This window comes from Panthera leo, chromosome B1 (genome assembly GCF_018350215.1).
Source record: "Panthera leo isolate Ple1 chromosome B1, P.leo_Ple1_pat1.1, whole genome shotgun sequence".
NCBI lineage: Eukaryota > Metazoa > Chordata > Mammalia > Carnivora > Felidae > Panthera > Panthera leo.
In genome coordinates this window covers 141,197,030-141,220,098 of record NC_056682.1, presented here as the reverse complement: position 1 = coordinate 141,220,098, position 23,069 = coordinate 141,197,030, and the positions used below count along the sequence as shown (strand labels likewise).

General features: G+C 38.0%; 1 protein-coding gene across 3 annotated transcripts in view; it reads left to right on the top strand.

Annotated features, from left to right (window-relative positions):
* The window catches only part of FRAS1 (Fraser extracellular matrix complex subunit 1), a 429,297-nt gene that overhangs the window by 300,217 nt on the left and 106,011 nt on the right, over positions 1 to 23,069 (top strand). For all 3 annotated transcript variants that reach the window (XM_042936116.1, XM_042936114.1, XM_042936117.1), the window contains exons 31-35: positions 3,309 to 3,487; positions 8,254 to 8,370; positions 16,536 to 16,650; positions 19,167 to 19,304; positions 21,414 to 21,446. In XM_042936116.1, coding sequence (XP_042792050.1) covers positions 3,309 to 3,487; positions 8,254 to 8,370; positions 16,536 to 16,650; positions 19,167 to 19,304; positions 21,414 to 21,446 — 582 coding nt within the window. The remainder of the gene's footprint in view (positions 1 to 3,308; positions 3,488 to 8,253; positions 8,371 to 16,535; positions 16,651 to 19,166; positions 19,305 to 21,413; positions 21,447 to 23,069) is intronic.

Sequence of the window (23,069 nt, the reverse complement as noted above, 5' to 3'; positions counted from 1 at the left end):
CTTCACAAGCTTGAAAGTGAATTTAATGAGATGGCTTTTCTAATGTTTATTTATTTATTTTGAGAGAGAGAGAGAGAGTGATTGCAAGCATGAATGTGAATGGGGGCGGGGCAGAGAGTGGAGACAGAGAATCCCAAGCAGGCTCCACACTGTCAGTGCAGAGCCCAACTTCGAGCTCAAAATCACAAACCACATGAGATCATGACCTGAGTTGAAATCAAGAGTTGGATGCTTAACTGACTGAGCCACCCAGGCGCCCCATAATGAGATGGTTTTAATGAAGTAACTTGAGTATCATTTGAGGGAAAATCCGACTTAATCCCACACATTGCCAACTCTAAATTATTTATCATCGGGTAAGAAAGCTTTAATACAAATTGTCTCAATCCCAAAATAATTCATGGGATTTTCAATAATTCAATGAGATTCTAATTCTTAATACCTATCAAAATTTCCCTTCAAAATTCTTGGTTAAACTATAGGCTTCGGTATTAAGGAAATCCCAAGTACAGAATGTCTTGTTTTTTAAACCTACACTGTTTTATAAACCTGGATTTTCATATATTTAAGGTCATCTCCTTGTTTTTGTCATAATAAATGTGGAGATGACGTGCTACACAACAGCTCTCACCTCACTGGGGTGAACCTCACAAAATACTGATATTTGTTCCTCGCTACTCTTGGGCTTGTCACAAAGACACCTTGTATTCAACAGACCCAGTGTTAAACTTCCCTCCAACCTGCTCATCCATCGGTGGCATTGCTGCCCTTCCTGTCACATCTCTCCCCATCTCTCATCTTCACAACACAATGTCAAGTTCTGTTGCTTCCACTTACTTAGTGACTCTTGTATCTGTTTATTTCTTTCCAATCTTACTTCTGTTGCCTTAGTTCAGGACCATATCAGTCATCTGGATTTTTCAGTCATCTCATAATTGATCAAACTGTCTGTGTAAATATTAATTACTATTTTTCCATTTTTATAAAATAAAATCCGGCCTCTTTAATAGGACTTTCACAGGCTCCCTGTATTCTGATCGTGTATGTTCTGTGTTCTAAATCAGTTTGTGCCATTCACCTACAGAAACCTCACAGTGGCTCCCAGTTGCTTAAGGAAGCTGGTCTCAGGGGCAGGAATGGCATCTTGCTCATCTTTGAATCCCCATCCCTGAAGGGTCTAGTGTGATAGCTAGCACCTAACAGGTACTCGATGACTATTAACTGAATTGAAATTAATAGAATTAGCCGATATCCTATGATTCCTGTTAATCTGCATAACATGGCAGTTTTGTTTAATCTGAAAAATAGGTTTATTTCATTAGGACTTGTTAGAAAAATTCTGCTTAGTTTTTCTATTATAAAGAAAAATTGCTAGGATATTAGCATTTGAATATTTTCTGTTTCTCTACTCTCTACATTTTCATTGTAGAAATTTACTTTCAGAATATTTTGCAACTGTCTCACATTCATAAACAGTATACATTCTGGAAAAGCATGTTTATTGATATCATCTTATGAACAGAGGTTGAACTGGGGAGAGATGGCTAATGGAATTTGTGACTTAAGTACAAATGAGAAACAGTACCAAAAAGAAACTAGAATGAGTTGATTCTACACATGATTTTATAAAGAAGACTATTGATGTTTTTCTCTTACTTTAGAATTTCAATCACCATCCAGGATATTATGCTCACTTTAAACTTCAATTTAGTGTATATAAATATTAGAAGGAATATTTCCTTCACGTAAGAAAATTCCTCTCATGTAACCAAAGTGTGATTTCAGTTGTTCCATATGTCTAGCATACTTAGTGTACTAAGATCTGGGTATCTTACTAGAGAACCTTCCCGTCTCCTTCTGCCTCCCTCTGCCCGCTCCTCTTCTACTTCTCTTACCAACTGAGTGGTAGAGAGTCTTCTTTCAGATTTTTTATTAGATGCATTTTCATGAAAACATGGCTTCTGTTTTCAGCATTTCATCTATTCTTCTGTTTGGTCTTCACTCGAGGGCATATTATCCTTGTGAAACTTTAATTGTTTCTATAGCACCTCTGTATTTGCAATCTCCCTTTAAGGAGATAGGAGCTCCAGGTGAAAAACAAGCAATAGAAACAGATTGGTGGTGGTGGTATCTAGATTTAGGTTTCCTTGCTACAATTTTAATGAAGTCTAAAGAATTATGGAGGAGGAAATGAGATAGTTATTTAGGAGGATAGATATTGGACTGTGAGCACAACATGATCATGACTGGTAACAGAGTTTCACAACCAAGAATATGAGCTTCAGATTCAAATCTCAGCTCTAACATGTACAATTTGTGAATTTGAACAAGTTACTGAACTTCTCTAAGCCAAAAGAACTTCCTTTAAATGCAGATAATAATAGCATCTTCCAAAGGATCAAATAACATAAGGATGATTAACATTCTTTTTAAGTATCTATGAAGTATGTACTATTATTTTCATTTTACCGATAGGAATAGAGAGGCTTATAAAGGCCTAATAAAGCTCATGCAGCTGGACATGGAGCTGGATTTGAACCATCACATAATGTGCTTCATGCAGTGCATGCCTTTTGCATCCCAGTGTCAGTTATTCTTATTTTCATTGTACAAAATTCTCAAGTATAATTTTTTCTGGGGGGTGCTTGGGTGGCTCAGTTGGTTGAGCATCCAACTCTTGATTTTGGCTCAGATCAGGATCTCAGGATTTATGGGATCAAGCCATCCATCAAGCTCCTCAATGAGCGTAGAGATTCTCTCTCTCTCTCTCTCTCTCTCTCTCTCTCTCCCTCTCTCTCTCTCTCTCTCTCTCTGCCCCTTTCCCCACCCATGCTCTCCTTTCTCTCTTAAATAAATAATAATAATTAATAATAATAATAATAATTTTTCTGAATTTTTTCAAATTTCCCATTGTGTTTACATCAAAAACCTCCTGGCTAAAAAGCATTTCCTGTTACATAGAAAGTTGTAGGTAGGAATGAATCCATCCAATGCCCTGTATTTGAATATTTGTTTGCTATATTCATGATTTCACGTGATTTAATTGATATAAGTCAGTAACTTGATGCGTGAATTGCCCTTGAATGACTTCTAGCTTTTTTTTAGCTGAGAGAGTGGGAATTCTGTGTGTGAAGGTGAATTCAAAGATGTCTATTGAATTCTGTGTTAACCTCCTTTCCTTCACCTTAGATAAAAATACAAAAGTACATAATTTCTGTTGAAAAAAAATTGTAGTAGAAAAGGAGATGAGAGCTCTGACTGACTTTTACTTTTACGGGAGATCCTCACTAACGATGTGGCTTTCCTAGGAGAGATGGTCCTTCTGGTTGATATGCCTGCAGACAGCCCCGCGGAGGAAGGGCAGCACCTGCCTGATGGGAGAACAGCAACCCCCACCAGCACCTTCACCCAACAAGACATCAATGAAGGCATTGTGTGGTACAGGCACTCGGGAGTCCCAGCCCAGAGTGACTCCTTCCGCTTTCAGGTACCCTCTACTGCTGACTTTTCTGATGTCAGGATGGTCTGAGAAAAATCATCACCATTATTTTTATTTTATTTTATTTTATTTTATTTTATTTTATTTTATTTTATTATTTTATTTTATTTTATTTTATTTATTTAATTTATTTTTCATCATCATTATTTTAAATAATCAGGTCATTTTCTATGTTGCCTGGAAATCACATTTGGGGGAAGAACAAATGTAATTCGTAGCACTGAGAGATTTTTTTAACCTGCTGATTCAGTCTTAGACTATCTCTACAGACTCATTCCACAGCAAAGAGTTTATAATAGATAATGGCTGAAGTGTTTAGAAAAAAAATGTTTTCAAAATATTAAAATGCCATATGGAGGAAAAAATATTTCTTTTTTCAAATGTTTTTGGAACATTTACCATCTTATGATAAGAGCATAGACTTAGCAGCCAAACCCAGTGGGTTCATATTTCAGTTTTACCTTGCACTAGCTATACAATTTTGGGAAGATTACTTTGGCAAAATCCTTGTGTTTCATTTTTATCATCTGTAAAATAGAACTATATGAGGATTTAATGAGTTAGTACATACACGTACAATACTATCACTATGTGTGGGTTCGTTGCTATCATTGATAAAGATTGGTCACATACCAGTGCTGTAGACTAAATGTTTGTGTCCCCCTGAGATTCATATTTTGAAATCCTACCCCCTCCCCATTCAATGGTGTATGGGTATGAGACCTTTGGTAGGTGATTAGGATTAGATGAAGTCATGAGAGCTCTGCTCTCATGAATGGGATTAGTACTCTTATGGGAGTCACAAGATAGCTTGCTCCCCTTCCGTGCTCTCCACCATGGGTACGCAATAAGTTGGTGGTCTGCAACCCAGAACCCCACCATGCTGGCCCCCTGATCCAGACTTCTAGTCTCCAGAACTGCAAGAAATAAATTCCTTTTGTTTATAAGCCACTCAGTTTATGGTGTTTTTGTTATAGTAGCCTGAGCAAACTAAGACAAACAGACCGTAAGGAGGCTGTCAATAAATTAAAGAACAAGAAATTATCCTGGGCACGTTGTCTGGCAATTATCAAATATAATTAGAAATTAATAATAAAGAGGTAAACAGAAAATTCAAACCATTTAGAATTTTTAAAAGTCTCCTAAATAATTACAAGTTCTAAAAAGATGAGGAGGAAATAACTTATCAAAACTTAAATGATGTGGACAAAATAATACTCAGAAGAAAATTGATTGCCTTAAGCTCTTATTATTGAGCAAAAAGCATGAAAATAAATGGGCTAAATGAAGGTAGAGAACCACAAGGGAAACCTAAGGAAGGAATTCATAGAGATAAGCAGAGGAATTGATTCAGTATAAAATGTGAGAATTGATAATGAATGCAAAACCTGAATCTTTGGAAAGACCAATAGAATTAGACAAACCTATGTCAAGGGCAATTTGGAAATAAAGAATTGAATAAAAGTGCAAAGGAATGAGAAACTTTGAGAAAGAGTGTTTAAACATAGGTACAGAAAGGAATTTGGGAAAGTGTCAGAGAAAATATAAAGAAGCACTCGTAATGATCAGCCAAAGCCGAGTCACAGTCCCTCTGAGTTTAAGACTTTTCCTTTGTCTAGGAATCCAGTTGGGGATAAACTGCCACAATAGCTTACCTTGTTAAAATTACCATCCATTCTCCTCCTGATGCCTGGTGCACACATCTTTATTGCCTAATTTATATTGTGTAAAAGATGTGCTTTTCCAGGGAGCAGATTGAAAGAAACTTGGAAACCATTAGAATGAGATTATACCGAGCACACTGTAGGTCCAATGTGTGAGCAAGCCTCATGTGCCCTTTGCCCAAGTTAACGTTTTCATGTTTAGCACCAGGGAACTCTGCAGTCCTCAAAAAATGATATTCGATTGCTTTTCCAACTTGGTTACCAAATGGGTATAAAAAAGCAAGAGTTACTCTTTTTTTTTTTTAAAACAAACTCACTGGACTTTAAGACATCCAGTTGAACATTATTACTTAGAAAGTGGTTCCCTTTAGAGAGTCTTCACACATTTTACTCATGATGTGTTTAGAACTCCTACTTGAGATCTTCTTCAAAATCTATGGGATTTTCTTTAAATATCCCCAGTAGTGACAGTATATCATTCTTTGGAAGCTGATTTTAAAAAATAACCAAAGAGCCAAAAGTCAGTCAGAGTCATGTCTGGTAAGAAGAGTAGTAATTATTTTTTGTTAAAACGGAGCAATTATGAAGTAACAAGCTCAGTTTTCTTACATGATTTGTGAACTCCCTCTGAAGGCATTCCAAAAAGTGCATTTTCAACACTGACAGCATCTTTATTGCAAGCGTGAAACAACTCTCTGAGATTATGTTCTCCTGGATATAAAAAAGTTGGGTGTGCTTTTAAAGTCTCATTGTTTTATAGGCTTACCTCATATTTTGATTTGAAATGACACAGACACTGTAGCTATGTACTGAAACAAATGGCTGAAACTTCTCTCATTCATCATTTTAGTGTCCCTAAAAGAATTAAACTAAAAAAGATGCTGTTCTAATGATTCCTCTCTTTCTTCCCTTCTTTTTTCTTTCTTTAAAGCAGAAAATGCAATACAATGAGTTGCATGGATTTAATTCCATTTTAATGTTGATGTGCTGTCATGAGCCATCAAGGCATGCCATCTGTTACTTTGCACGTAAAACTTGGGATTTATGTAATGCAAGTGGCATTTAAAAATAGAGCATGGCATAGTGAAAAGAAAGCACGCACATTTGCGTCACTTGGGGCATGGGAAGGGACTCTGGTTTTGGTGTATTCAGAGCACGTTGAAACAGCCTTAGGGGATGTGGTATGAAAAGACCAACATATTTCATACCAATATCTTTACTAAGGAAGCTAGAATTGATTCCCTTGCTTAGTAATGTGTCCACATTTCACTACCTGTGCAGTGTTCCATTCTTTTTCTTCAAGAGATAAAGTATATTTTCCCCTCTTCTAAGTTTTGAAAGCTTCCAAATTGAGCCATCTTGGTCAGTAGGAAGATCATGAACCTTCCGACCTGTTTGAATACTGACCCTTATTGACTTTATGACTGTGATATCTTGCTTAACTTATTTGACCTTCCATTTCCTCGTCGTAAAATAGGAGATAATATCAACTTTGTAAGTGGTAAGAGAACTTTTGAAAAGTAGGTAGTATAGTGCTAAGCCCATGGGAGATGCTCAGCAAATTATAGCTGTTTCATTACTATTACTTGTAATGACGCACTATAAGGTATCTTCTTGAAAACACACCAAAGAATGATATACTGTCACTACTGGGGATATTTAAAGAAAATCCCATAGATTTTGAAGAAGATATTCTGAAACTTGATCTCCAGGCATCTGATGTGATCAAGATACCGAGAAGACGGTTTTTCTGTTGGGCACAACTTCAGAAGACATAAAGAAAAGACTGCCATTCCTGCCTTTTTCCTTAGAATTGACAGAACCCTGCCCCCTCTCATCTGGAATTAATGCAACTACACGTGACCATACAGGCCTTAGCAACTCTTGTGACAAGCCTAAAGTAGAACAGAAAACAGAGAGAGGGAGTTTAAGCGGGCAGCTTAGAAGCATTGGGGGAGGGGAGGAGCTAGCTGAGTAGGCAAAGCATAATTTTTTTAGCGTTTTTGAAGCAAGAAAACGTTGATTTTGTGACCACTATTCTAAATTTTTTTTAATGTTTATTTATTTTTGAGAGAGACAGAGACAGAATGTGAGTGGGTTAGGGGCAGAGAGAAAGGAGACACAGAATCCAAAGCAGGCTCCAGGCTCTGAGCTGTCAGCACACAGCCCAACGCAGGGCTCCAACTCACGAGCCGTGAGATCATGACCTGAGCCGAAGCTGGATGCTCAACCAACTGAGCCACCCAGGCGCCCCATTTTGTGACTACTATTCTAATTGTAATTGTTATTAATTACACCTTATGATGATGAAGCTGAGATTTATCATTTCTAATCTAGGTGTACATATCTGTGCTGGGAAAAAATTGAAGAAGTAGAATAAAAAGTCCCATATAGAACATGTGTTAAATATGCTCGTAATGAGACATGTAGCTATCAAAAATTATGTTTTCAAGAATGAGTAATGATATAACAAAACATCATAGTATTATGTTAGATTAAAATTTGGAGGGGCGCCTGGGTGGCTCAGTCAGTTAAGCATGCGACTTCAGCTCAGGTCATGATCTCACAGTGCATGAACTCGAGCCCTGCATCGGGCTCTGTGCTGACAGCTCAGATTCTGTGTCTCCCTCTCTCTCTGCCCCTCCCCTGCTCATGCTCTGCCTCTCTCTGTCTCAAAAATAAATAAAAACATTAAAAAATCTTTTTTAATTTTAATAAAATATAAAAATAAAATAAAATAAAATTTAGAGAGCACATAATCGCATATAAAGTTTCACATACACATAGAAAATATATTAACCTGAAATGCATCAATAGGTTAAGAACTACTCTTTCTACTTAGTGACGTTCTAGATTTTTTTTTTATTTCTCATTTGGATATCCCTGCATTTTTAGAACTGCCTAAAATGATTACATTTTTTGTAATCAGGAAAACATTAATATTAAAATATGAAGAGCAAAATGAAAATGAAAATGCAAGAGCACATAGAATTTAAAGACAGATGGTTTAAAGGAGGAAAAACAAACATGCACAAACATACTCTGCCGAACTGAGGACAAGAGGCTCACCAGCATGACATTTCTTTTCAGGTGTCCAGTGCCACAGAAGCCCACACGCATCTCGAGAGCCGCATATTCAACATCGCGATCTTACCACAGACACCTGACGCACCTAAACTCTCTCTGGGAGCATCTCTCCATATGACCGTGAGTTGGGTGGGACGGCCTGTGGTTTCCACTTGGAGGAGGCATGCTGATGGGTTTGAAGGAGTGTCCTGCTTTTGTATCTGGCAAATGCCTGGCTCAGAACGCAGACACTGGGGCCAACAATAACCAGCCCTGATGTCACATTTCTCATTGACTTGAAAAAGAAACCTAAAATTCCAGAGCGAAAGTAAGGTTACATGGAATCCACCTCAACCTCCCATCCATTGCTTCTGTCCTTTTTACAGCATCCAGATGGTCATAGTAGTTGGAAGGAGTTTCAGGGTAGTATAGATTTAATCAATACCGTTTGGGTATAATTGTTCAGTCAGTTATGTCTCCATCTAGTTGGAGAAACTGCCACTCTATATTTTAGAAGCCCTATTAGAAGTCTTTTTGTTTTTGTTTTTTTATCATAAAAGTTTCCTGGAGAAGGTGATGTCTTTGCTGAATCCAAACAAATAAGTAGCAGTTATCTAAGTGAAAGTTTGGGGGGCAGGTTGGGAGGAATGGAGAGTGATGGTAAAGAGCACTTCCAGATTTAAGAACAGCACATGCAAAGACACAGAGGTGAAAAACAATATGATGGTTGGGTAAACTGCAAATAGTTCAGTAAGACCCGAGAAATTAGGGAGGCAGAGGAGGAGTAGTGAGGATGTGGAGGTTCGTGAGCTAGATCGCAGAAGTTCTCGTGTGCCGTGTAGGAAGGAGTGTGGGCATGTGGAAAAGTTTGAAGCAAGGTGACAGCTAAATTAGTACATGAAGCTTAGTTCAGACAATTAGTAACTCCACTGTAACCCTATATCCAGTGGATATGTAATGCCAGAACCCCTGTTCTAGACAGAGCCACAAGCATATAAGACCTTATAAATTAATCATTAAGGATTCACATTTTAGTTAGCACCCACATAATTACACCCCAAAGCAGTGTATCAGCCCTGAGCCACAACAAAGAGAGCAGCTATAGTTTTAGAAATTATGGGTCTGGGGCATGACAGAGACATAAAGGGGGAAACAGAAAGTTTTTAATGAATAGCTGGTATCGGCATTTCCACCATAAACCATAATTTAAAGAAATCATAATTCAGCAGCACTATGAAGTCTATAATTCATCATTCTGACTGAAGGAACTTGGATCAGAATTTTCTCTAAAGTGTAAAGAAAAATGTGCATATGCATTGCTTGCCAAATGCTAATGCACTGTTGTTTGGAGTTTAGAGGGAAAAAATGGGCCAGGAGCCAATGAAGATGGCGCCATTCCCACTATGTTGTTGTGGACTCTAGAGACTTCTCAAGTTACTTAACCTTTAGGGTCTCAGGTTGCATGTTTGTAAATTAGATCTGTCCCGTGTAATTTAGGATATCACAAAGGTGAGTTTACTGTAAAATGTGATTAGCTCACTCTTTATCCCTTAAAACATACAGTTTGAAATTCTTATGATATTAATGAGAGCCATTACTATAGGATATACTTATAATCTGTGATAAAAAGACATTTTCTATTCCGTGACTTAGACTCATCTAAGCACACAAGTTTTATACATATTTGTAAATACACTATGAATATATATATATATATATATATATATATATATATATATATGCTAAATAAATATATGGTATATTCATATATGTGTTTAAGGGTAGGAGTCCACCTCTCCAATCAATCAATCATTCAAATAAACACTTTTGGGCCCCTAAGTTATCCCAAGTGCTGTGGAACATATTGGAAGTTCAGTGTGGAAATTAGAGTCTAAAACACGCAAGTAAGTAAGCAATGAGAATATAGCGATAAATGCCATGATGTGATATGCAAGCAGAGTCACAATATTGAAGCAAATAAGGAGACACGTAGTTTGGTAAGGCATGGGGGAGGTCATCGAAGCTTCCTCTTGGAGGTGAACTGAGTTGGTTGACGTGTAAATTATGTCTAGAGCATGGTCTCAACTTCAGCCTGCATTGGGATCACCTATACAGTTTGTTAAATCACAGATTGCTGGAGCCCACCCCAGAGTTTTCTGGTTCAGTAGGTCTAGTACAGGGCTGAGACTTTGCCTTTCCAACAAGTTTCCGGGTGATACTGTTGCTTCTGCTCTGCTCACCCTACTTGAAACCCCATTTATCTAGACTGCAAATATGGGGAAATTCGTTTGAGGCAGATGAGCAGCAGGTGAAAAAAGTTGGAGAAACAGGAGAACATGACATGTTTGAGGAATTACAGAGAGTTCAGTTGGCCAGAGCATAAATCTCTAGGTGAAAAAGAAACAAGAAATGAGAGTCAGATCATAGAGGATCTTACAGATAAGATGAAGAGTTTCCATTTTGTTCTGAGAGGCTGTTGGGGCAAGTAGGATGTTGAAGAATTCATAGCAGAGAGGGGGCATGATCAGATTTTCAATTTAGGAAGATCATTCTGGCTGTAGGGTAAAGAACACCCACATGGGGTCCAAACAGAGAACAAATTGGTCAAGAAATAGGCTGTTGCAGTCATCTAGAACATGAAGAGTTAGTGGCATGTACCACGTGCAGTGGCGATGAACATTAACAGTTAGTGAGATCTCAAAGAGATACTGGCACACCCATGTACATTGCAGCATTATTCCTAATGGCTCAGAGGCAGAAGCATCCTAAATGCCCTCCAGCAGATAAATGCATAGAGAAAATATGGTATACACAACAATGGAATATTATTCAATCTTAAAGAAGAAGGAAATCCTGCCATGCTGCAATATGTATGAACCTTAAGGACATTATCCAAAGTGAAATAAGCCAGTCACAAAAGGACAGATACTGTACGATTCTACTTATATGAGCTATCTAAAGTAGTAAAACTTTTTGAGACAGAAAGTGGAATGGTAGTTGCCCCTGCAGAGGTGGGAGGGGGTAGAGGTAGGGAGAGGGCAAAGAGGAATTGTTTTTGTTCAGTGGATATAGAGTTTCAGTTTTGTAAGATGAAAAAGTTCTAGAAATCTGTTCCACAATGATACATATATAGTGAACACTACTATACTGTGCACCTAAAGTGGTTAAGATGGTAAAAAAAAAAAATAGAGATTAAAAGATATTTAGAGACATAGTGGTTAATTAGATATAGGAAGAGAGCAAAACAGCCCAGTTGCTGAATATGTAAAGATGCCATTCATAAAGATTAGGAATGTATGGGGACTTCAGGGCAAGGGGGAGAGGTGGAAGATATGATGAGTTCAGTTTGGGATGTGCTTATAAAATGTGTGCCTATTAAGGGCTGGCAAAACATATTCTCGGTGGGAGATAAACCTCTGAGAATCATTAATGGTGGGTAGTGGTTTAATCCTTGGGCCTGAGATTCCGCAGGGAGATCATATAGAGTGAAAAGCAACATAAACAAATACCTGCCTAAATGGAAATTTGTTCTGTGGCCTTTCTGTAATACTCTCCTTCATCAAATATAAGATCCTTAGAATTTTGTTTGTGATGTTCCACCAGATGTATGTGCATACATACATATATAAGATGTATACATATATGTATAATATTATAAGATATATGTGTGTGTGTATGTATGTTTATATATGTATATACATACATACACACACATACACATATATATACATATATATATATAAACATGTGAGATATGTATATTTGGGATATATATCATATTTGGGCAGGGAGATCTGTAAACACGCATATTTACCAATAATAGCATAGCACAGTGTGAGATTCAGCAAATAAGTTAATAGATTTATATCAGTTCAGTCTTCCAACTAATCATCCACTACTTGACTTAGAAGATCTTTAAGGGCAAAATCTTTGACTAATTAATCTTGGTATCTTCCCCAGCATCTAGCACAATGGCTTATAGAAAGTAGCTGCTTAGTAAATATTTGTTGACTAAATGAATCATTTTCAGACCTATTTTCACATAGCTAATGACTCCCTAAACTGTATCACTTTCAAATTCAAATAATTTAATCATATGTGTATGCACATGCGTACACACACTTTGAACATCCTATTTCCATTTCCTCTCTTAAGGGGGAAGAAAATTCTTTTATCTCTTAATGTGAAAGACAGAATATTTTTTACTTCCTTTTTTCAAATGGTTGTGCTACTCAGAGTTGGGTTTCCCAAGGTCACGACCTAAGAAAAAGGCCTCGAACAAGTCTTTCTAGTTCCATTTGTTTCCAGTGATTGCTGTAACAAGAGGTCTCTTAAAACCACTCTTATTGGGGTTAGCAAGGATTCAGTTGGAACAGCTGATCCCTTGTCGTGTAGACTCAAGTCTAGGCATGCTGTATTTGTTTTCTGGCTGCGGGCTTATGTGTCCGTGTTTTTTCTTGAGACCCTTCAAACACTAATAAAATCATTATCTGCAATTTCTAGAAATGTTTCTTTATCCTTGGAATTCCTACTGTGCTTTATCTGAGCCTTTCAAGCTACTTAGCAGTTTGTACAGTGGAGCTATTTATGAACTTCCCTCACTAAAAACTGGAAATCCTTAAGGAAAGAATCTATATCTGATTCATCTTACATCTGCCACAGTTCTTTGCTCGGTACCTTCCCATATTAGGTTCTTACTAAATATTTTCCACATGAATATGTGAATGAATTAATTTTGTCCGAACTAAACTATGTGAGAAGATGGCTTCTTGTAAAACCTCCATTTTACTCATCTCATCCTCATAATTTCTCAGGCCAGCCATGAGCATTGCTGCTTTGGTTTTATGACAGTCAACATGGGAAAGTGGTCTTGCTTTTAATGGAGGCTGAAATGATAATGTTGTTTATAAATCCTGACTTAGGGATTTTTAAAGATTTAAGTCACATATACTTTGCTAAGACTTACATGTTAAAATGTTTTGGCCCTCTAATTATTTAGATGACATTGCAAGACCATGGAAAATATTTTTTTAATTAAGTTGTTACAAAAATATTTTCATTATTTTATTTCTTAGCTTAATCTTTTCCTAATGATATTTTTCATCCACTCAACAAATTGTTATCAAGCACTTCCATGTGCCATGTGCTAGGTGCTTGGGATCTGTCCATGAACAAACAAAAATCCACGTTCTCATGGAGTTTCCATTCTCTTGGCAGGTCAGGAGAGAATAGACAATAAGTAATAAACAAAATAATAAGTAACTCATATGTTGTATGTTAGTGAAAGTATTATGGTAAAACAAAAAGTAGATCTAGGTCGAGGGATCAGAAATGTGGTGGGAACAGGAGAAACCCAGGTTACAGTTCTAAATGAGGTGAGCTTTATTAGGACAATGATGTTTAAAGAAAGACTTGCAGGAGGTGAGGGAGATAGCCCAGCAGACACCTGAGGGAAAGGCATTCCAGGCCCAGGGAACCATGTGTTCAGAGACATCCAGTTGGGAATGTGCTTAGATGTTCAAGGAACAGCAAGGTAGCCAGCATGGCTGGAGCAGAGTGAGTGAAAATGACAGTCATCTGGTCAAACTCACTGATGTGTCAAGTGTGTGTGTTGGGGGCAGCAGAGAGAGGGGCAGAGGGAGGAGTTGGGGCAGACCTTACAAGGTCCTCACAGGCCATTGTAGGGACTTTGCTTTTTTTCAGAGCAAAATGGAGAGCCATTACTGGGTTTTGGGCAGCAAGGGTCTAATCTTCCCTGGCTGACTGTTGTGTTGAAATACACGGTAGGTGGGGCAAGAGAGCAATAGGGAGGCTGTCCTGGTGATGATCCAGGTGAGAAATTGTGGCTCCCAACAGGGTGCTGGCAGTGGGGAGAAGCAATTGGATTCTAGATATATTCAGACGCAATATGGGTATTATGAAAACCATTATTCTGTAATCTTTTGTTGACAGATATCTTAATAAAAATGTGTCTTCTGTAATGATTTCCATAAAATTTAATCTTTCATTTCTTACTATGTTTAATTGATAAATATTGAACATTCCAAATAGCCAATATTAAAATTGATTATACTTTGATATATCTCAGACTCAATATTGCTTTCTTCAGAAAATCGAATTCTTCCTTTTTCTACCTAGTTCCTATTTCTATTAGTAGGGAAATAGTAACAATAAATTCCATAATAAATTATCTGTCATCTTGGCTGGAATATATTTCCCTTTAGCCATGCTCCTATTCCGTTCCCTCTTATTGCTTTATTTTAGGGACATCTAGATTTTCAAAAATATCTCCTACTACTCTGAGAACATTCAGTTATCCTGATGGTTTTGAGATTAAAAGGTGGCAAATAGTACTGAACAATGTGCTGAGTCTACACTTCTGTGCCCATGTTGCTGCGCCCACACATGTATACATTTATGGGTGTGTGCACACAGGCATGGGCTGTAAACACCTTACATGGAGCATATATTTTTAATTTGTTGTCCTTACTTGTTTTATTTTAGGGTGAGAGACCAGCTGCTATTTGTAATTCTTATTTTCCTTGCTCATTACATTCCAGACCTGAGCAGTGGCCTGAAATATGACTCTTTACTCTAGGAGGGTTGTCCTAACCTGCAAAGCTGCCTCTCCCCAGGACATGCGTGCCTTCAGGACACTTAAAAAGCAACTGCAACCTTCAATCTTTTCACGGTTAAAAGGAAGACTACCACGCCCTCCTCCATGAGAATTACTGAGCCCAACTTAATCCTTTCCTAAATGGGGAAATTCCTTCTTCAAGAAGCAGAGCTTCAAAGAGCAGGAGAGCATGTCAAACTCTAACCCTTCAGGGGTCAGTTAGGAAGAGCCTGCAATGAGCCGGATATTTTTGTTCTGTTTTGTTAACAGCATATGTGACCCAGGCAAGGGGCCCATGCTCACACACTTTTCCCTTTTCTCATCTCCACTCTGTGTTTTTGCTGCTGTCCCCAACTCACTGTTATACCTGGTCATGAGATTCAAAATCTCTTTCTTTTCCCTTTTTTCTTTTTTTGAGCGTTGTCACTATTGATGGGTTATGGCTGTACACAGGTGAATGGACAGTAAAAAATATGTACACATTGGTCTTTTGATTAATTTTGCTCGACCCCTTTGTTGGGTATTGAGAAATACCCCAAAAGCAATAGCTAGTTCTTTTGAATAGTGCAATGGAGACAAAGAAAACATTGACTATTTTTATGTGCTTTAATAGATAATTGTTAAATCTCTGAATTCAAATAATGAGACTCCTTTGGTGTCTGAGGTGAGTTCATCTTTGGGCCTTTGAAGCTACCACTGTTGGAAGGAAGGAAGGAAGGAAGGAAGGAGAGGGGAGGAGAGGAAAGGGGAGGGGAGGGGAGGAAAGGGGAGGGGAAAGGAAAGGAAAGGAAAGGAAAGGAAAGGAAAGGAAAGGAAAGGAAAGGAAAGGAAAGGGAGGGAGAGTGGGAGGGAGAAAAGGGAAGAAAAAGGAAGGAAGGAAGGAAGGAAGGAAGGAAGGAAGGAAGGAAGGATGGATGTTTGGGTCACAGTTCCCATTAGCAAAGCTGGGGGGGATTAGGGAGGGCTTCTTACCAGATACAACCTTAGCTCATTAAGTTAGAGGAGCAAAGATGTAGTGACCCAGCTGTGAAGAGCAGAATAGCAGAGTAGCCAGTTGTGATGGCTCATTTTCTTTTTTTTTCTTTTGTTTATTTTGAGAGAGAGAGAGAGAGAGAATGAGAATGTGTGTGTGCATGCACACACAGAGGAGAGGCATAGAGAAAGGGAGAGAGAGAATCCCAAGTAGACTCTGTGCTGTCAGTGCAAAGCCCAAACGTGGGGTTGATCTCACGAACCATGAGATCATGACTTGAACCAAGAGTCAAATGCTTAATGGACTGAGCCACCCAGGTGTCCCCATTTTCAAATATGTACCACTATGAGTTCCAAAACTAGGGAAAAGTGATCATATTGAGACTCCTACAACATGCACCGACACAAACCTGGCAGAGTGCAGGGGAGAGGAGAGTTGGGGTACAAGAGAACCAGAAGAAGGTTCTATAACCCTGGGAGGTTCTTAACGCCAAGACAGATCTGCAGTGCAAGATACCACATCCTTCTTCTGAACTTTCAGAGAAAATTTTGCTGTGTGTGATTAATTTAAAAGCCCAAAATGAGGTCCTTTGTTTTGTTTTGTTTGTTTGTTTGTTTTGCTTTTTCCTTTTGCTTTTTTAATAAGGCTTTTTTTTCCCCCTCTGGCTTTTGTTTTCATCACACCATTTGCTCTTCTTCCTCCTTAAACTTTGTTTAGGCTCGGGAAGATGGCCTGACTGTGATTCAGCCTCATTCCCTCTCTTTTGTAAACTCTGAGAGACCAAGCGGAAAGATTATATATAATATCACTTTACCTCTGCATCCAAATCAAGGTAAGATGTACAGTAAATGATCTTTTGAGTGATGCTGTTGTTATCTAATGGTTGACTTATCTTCAAAGCTCTGAAGTTTTGTCTGCATATACTTGTTGAGGATTTAAGGAGTGACAGTTATTCATACCTTTGCTCCCCTGTTCTGAATTTAAGACCAATTGAGAGAGAGACACTGTGGTCAGACAGATGGGGATGAATGTGTCAGCATTGGTATGACAGAGTTGTGCTGGAGAACATGGTGTGCATATAATCTCAGTCACTGGGTTGAGTGTGCCCTCTCATATACAGGCAGAACTGGACAGACAAGCACTGTCTGTAGGGACAGATCCTGCCCCAGTGAAGTTACGATAGGTGAACAGACCAGAATGAGCATGTGCTCAGGACAAGGAGCTCTGCCAGAAAGCACAGAAGGGGCTGAACCATACATAGTCCATTCCTTTCCCATTTGGGTAAGCTACTCTTCACCCATGGGGAAAAATGAAAATGTGGAACTATAGTCAGAGGAAAGGTAAGCCCCTGCCATCTGTCTTCATCCTTTAGATTTCTTACTTTCGGGCTTAACTAATAAGCCTATCCCTAACAGAAGTGTGGCTGTCCCTCATGGAGAGGAGATTAGCTTCTGTTAAGGCAAATTCTGCCTTCCCAAGACCAACCACTGCCCTAGATGAAAGTCTTTTCACATCATCAAATCTCCCAGGAGAAATAAAAAATTAAATTTTATTACCCTTTTGATAAAATCCAGAGAAATTAAACTCTTAAAAGTCATCCTTCACTTTTTTTAAAACCTGCTAAGTCACAGCAAGAGCTGTTCTCCCTACATTGCCAGGGTAGAAGGTACAGTTCTCTCCATCCAGCAGCCGGGGCTGTCTTCTGGAGAATGGCATGGGTCTCTCAGACCCTCATAACTTGAGTTAGTTCAACACCAACTCTCACATGTGTCCTTCTTTCAAAGTGTTGATAGGACATGAAAGGTGATCATAGCAGCATTATTTTTATACCTGAGAAATTTAGAAATGATAGGAAAATTTTTTAGCCCCTAAAGCATTATCACAAGCAGAATAATAATTGCAAATCCAATTCTTAGAATAGTCATGATCCATGTTACTGTTGCCAAAGATTATCACAGAAACTGAGGTATTTCTGAAGAAAAGGCATAAATTGAGAAAGTTCTCATTATAGCCTAACCAGGAGACCAGTCTATGTCATTTTCTCAGCAACCTTGACCTTTGAACTTAAACTCAATTAAGAGAATCTTGTAATTATGGTACAATGTCTATGACTTGTGGAGAATTACCTAGTCTGAGTTATATTAGGGGCAGTAATTTACATCTTACTATTGTTTATAGTCAATGAATCCTAGTCAAGAATCTATTTGGGTTTCACCCATGAGAAGATGTTCAGCATCACTAAGCATCAGGGAAATGCAAACCAAAACCACAATGAGATATCACCTCACACAAGTCAGGATAGCTAGTATCAAAAAGGTAAGACATTACGAGTATTGGCGAGGATATGGAGAAAAGAGAAGCCTTGGGCACTGGTGGTGGGAATGTAAATTGGTGCAGTCACCAATTTACGCTGGTGGTTTCTCAAAAAAATTAAATATGTCCTGATCATATAGAACTACTATATGCAATCATTGCATTTCTGGGTGTTTACCCAAGGAAAACAAAAACTCTAATTCAAAAAGATATATGCACCCTTATAATTATTGCACCATTATTTACAATAGCTAAGATAGAGACACAACCTTGGTGTCCATCAATAGGTGAATAAAGAAGATGTGATATGTATACACACACACACACACACACACACACACACACTGGAATGTTATGTTACTCATCCATAGAAGAATGAAATCTTACCATTCATCACAACATGGATGGACCTAGAGGGTATCATACTAAGTGAAATAAGTCAGACAGAGAAAGACAAATACCATATGCTCTTTATTTATGTGTGAATCTAAAAAATAAAACAAATGAACAAACAAACACAAACAGACTCATAAATACAAAGAATAAACTGGTAGTTTCCAGAGGGGAGGTAGGTAGGGTGATGGGAAAAATAGGTAAAGGGGATTAAGAGGCACAAACTTCCAGTTATAAAATAAATAAGTCACAGGATGAAAACAACAGCATAGGGAATATAGTCAATAATATTGTAATAACTTTGTATAGTGATAGATGGTAACTATACTTAATTGTGGGGAGCATTTCATAATGTCTATAATTGCCAAATCACTAAGTTGTACACTGAAACTAATATCATATTGTATGTCAATTATACTTCAGTTAAACATTTTTTAAAAGATGCCATTAAAGTCTATTTGGGTTTTAGATTCACTCTTTTCCTGAATGCTTGGAGAATGGTATGACAAGAGAAACTAGAGAGCAATTGTTCTTGAAGTATAAAAGACTCCCATCAGTGGGAAAGGCAGCTTTATGGCTCTGGTCATTCAGTCAACCATCAGAATTACTGTTCATGCTCACTCTGAGTCTCTTCCTCCCCAGGGATCATCGAACACAGGGACCAGCCTCACTCTCCAATCCGGTATTTCACGCAAGAAGATATTAACCAGGGAAAAATCATGTACCGTCCTCCCCCTGCAGCTCCTCATCTCCAGGAAATCATGGCCTTCTCCTTCACTGGTAATGCCTTCCTCTCTATTTTGAGGCACTCAAACTGCTCTTTGTAGATCTTCATGGCAGTTTCTCCCTAACTCTTCCTGTTGTCCTTCTGGACAGTTTAGTGACACTGCTTTATAGCTGTTCAAAATAGCTTGAGACTTGTAGACCAATATGTAGTTGGGGCTCAGTTTGTCATTATTTTTCTTATTCATGCATGCAGGAATGCTTTCAGTGAAACTTTATTTGTACCTCCTATGTGTCAATCACATACAGTGGGGTCTTGGAGATATAGTGGTGAGCAAAAAGAGACATGAATCCTGTTCTTGCTGAGTTTTGGGATCTATGTATGGAGACAGAATTTGAGAAATAATCCCAGTAATGAATGTTTAATTGTAGACTAAGAGAAGAGCTCTGGATAGAAAGAAGAAATGTTCAGTGGTGGAATTAGAAGTGACAAGACTGACCTATACTGAGGGTTCAATGGTGGCTGACTCAGGGAGGCATTGACAGTGGAGGGACGTGTGGATGCTAATTAGCCTAAATGTGCATGTTGGGATATTGGGAGAACACTTCCAAAGGAAGGCCATACACTCCATGTGAAGAGGCCCTGGAGAGGGAGAGAATGTGGCATTCTGGGGCTTAAAAAAAAAAAAAAAAAAGGTCAATGTGTCCGGAACAGCAGAACAAGGATGAGTCTGGAGGAAGAGATAGAGGACAGACCTTAGAGGCCCTATAAGCCTTGGGATCTTTATCCCAAGAACAATAGGAACACAGTGGAGGTTTTAAGATCTGGGGAGATAGCTTTTTATAAGGAACTCTTTGACTACAGTGATGTGAGTGGATTTGAGGAGGAGGCCACAGGTGGATGGGCTGCGGGTAAGAGGAATCTAGGGAGAAGCATCCCCTACTACCTCAGAGAAAGTCCCATGCAGGAATGGAGAATGCAGTCAACATTTGGGGCTGGGATTTGATAGAAGCCACCTTTTTTAAAGGAAGAGAAAACTGAATGAAAGAATAGCTGAATTTCTAATTTGAGCCATTTTGTGCCCTACCACCTAGTCATGATAGTTAATCTTTGCTATCCCTCATCTGTCCCCTTGACCCAGTAATCAAAGCTGCTGAGTAGAATGCAGGAGTTTTGTAAATACTTCTGTATTGTATAGAATCTGGAATGATTCTAAAAATCTTGAATGCTGTTTCCTTATGATCTTTAAGATGTATGTGCCACATAACATGATTAATATGGAATATTATTTTTATATAGTAGCTTTATTCATACAGAACAGCTGGTGATTTCCTATGGTAAGTTGAACACGGGTTAAATAATTTTAGAGTTACATTTTAAATCATGGCAAACATTTAAAATAATATTTTCCATTATTTATGTTAAATGCAATTGTCCAGAAAATGATTAACTCTTCAATTATATTGAAAATATTTAAGCGTGAGCATAGGCCTCTTCTCTAGGGAATATCCCCAGTGTTTAGTAACTGGATAACTAATAGCCCATTAAAATGTTCATGGTTCTCTAACTTGACAAGACCTACTTTACAAAGAAACTCAAAATATCCTGGGAGTAGGGGGAAAGAAAACATGTCAACCATGGTTGAAGTTATTTCCATACCTATTATACTTGCCTAAGTTCCTAAAGCCTTTTTAGTGAGAACAGAGTCCTGTCCTATGTAATCTATGGGATAAATGCCATGAGATAAATCTCTCACATCATTACAATGTGTAAATCAATGTCCCTGGCATCACTCAATTCTACGATGGAATTGACCCACCAAAGAGCCTTGTCAGTGATATACGACATTACCCACATTCACTGATTTGTAGGATTTTATGTACTGATAAAATGGAATCTGAATGAATGTATTATAAATCACTCTAACTACTGGGATATAAAATTATTCTACTCTACAGTTCTTTTTGTTACTTAAAATTAGCGATGGCACCATTAAATTCAACATAATATTAACAAAAGACCGGGTGATCTTTCCTTAAACCATAATAATTTAGATTAAAACATCCTTTCCTTTTCTAACCTCTGCCCCATATTTTGTACCTTCTCCATCTATTTCTGATCCCAAAATGCTTAGTACACTGATTTTCTCTTTTCTGTTCTTTCAGGTCTCCCTGAATCGGTGAAATTTCACTTCACAGGTGAAGATTTTAATAGCAATTTTATTAGAAAATGGAATTTTCCTTTCCTTATTAGTCCTTTCTTTTTGTTCCCTTCATCATTACTTGCATTATTTTCTAAGAACTCCTTAAAAGTTACATAAGACAAGTTTTTCTGAAATGATCACATGACTAAATAGTAATAGTGTAACTTTGTATTCATAGAAAAAGTAATCCATCAAATATCCGAAAGATTAGTGTTGTTCAAGCCCCATTTCAACCAATCCCAATATCTATTAAAGAGAGGTAATAGTGGTTAAGAGGTTAGCCTCTGGATTCGAGGCTGCCCCGAGGGTCAGCCTACTCTGGGAAAGTTTCTTAACCTCTCTATGCCTGAATGCCTCACTCATCAGTGGGGACAATAACTAATAATTGCATATATGTAAAGCTCCCAGAACAATGGTTGGCACAGTCATTCCTCTGTGACACTCAGCTAATGGGCAGTGGTTGTATATAGTCTTGAATTGAGCCTTTCATTGAATGCCTTGCTGCTGGAGGGAAATGAAAGCTGTGTGTAGAAGACCCCAGCATTCCAGCTTTAGTTCACAATGCAGTAGAAGGTGAGTGCCAGTAAGCAGAAGCACAGTCAGACCTGGCATCTATGAGGAGCAACACAGGGACAAGCTTTCTTGTTTAGATCCGGTATGAGGATGGTTGGCTGGAATCCTGAAATTGCTGTTTAGGTGGGTTTGACTATTCCATTGGAATCAACCATCCGTATGTCTGTCCTATTATATTTCGTGTAGGATAAATTTTGGTTAGAGAGAAAGTCATCTCCCTCAAACTCCCAGACTTTCTTTCCTTTTTTGAGGGTTAAAAATCACACGTGTTGTGATTTTTACTTGTTGTAAATTTCATTGTTGTATCATTGTTTTTTGTTTTTTTAATTGAGATTGAATTGACATAAGACACATAACAAATTGATATATAATATATTAGTTTCAGGTGTACAGCAGAATGATTCAGTATTTGTATATATTGCGAAGTGATCACAACAGTACATCTGGTTAACATCAGTCACCATAAATAATTACAAATTATTTTTTCTTGTTAGTATAACTTTTACATTTACTGTCTTTGAAACTTTCAAATATGCTATACTGAATTATTAACTGTAGTTGCCATGCTGTACATTACATGCCCATGACTTTTTTTATAACTAGAAGTTTGTCCCTTTTGGCTCCCTTCACTCATTTCATACCCCGCCCCCACCCCACCTCTGACAACCAGCAATTTGTCCTCTAGCTAGGAGCTTGGGTTTTTTGTTTTTTGTTTATTTGCTGGTTTGTTTATTTTAGATCCCACAAATCAGTGAGATCATATGGTGGTTGTCTTTTCTCTGTCTGACCTATTTCATTTAGCATAATGCCCTTAAGGTCTGTCCATGTCATTGCAAATGGCAAGAGTTTCTCCTTTTTTATGACTGAATAATATTTCATTGCATATATATACTACCTTTTCTTTATCCATTTGTTAAATGGACACTTAGGCTGCTTCATGTCATGGCTATTGTTAATAGTGCTGCAATAATCATGGGGTGCATATCTCTTTTCAAGTTAGTGTTTTCATTTTCTTTGGATAAATACCCAGAAATGGATTGCTGGA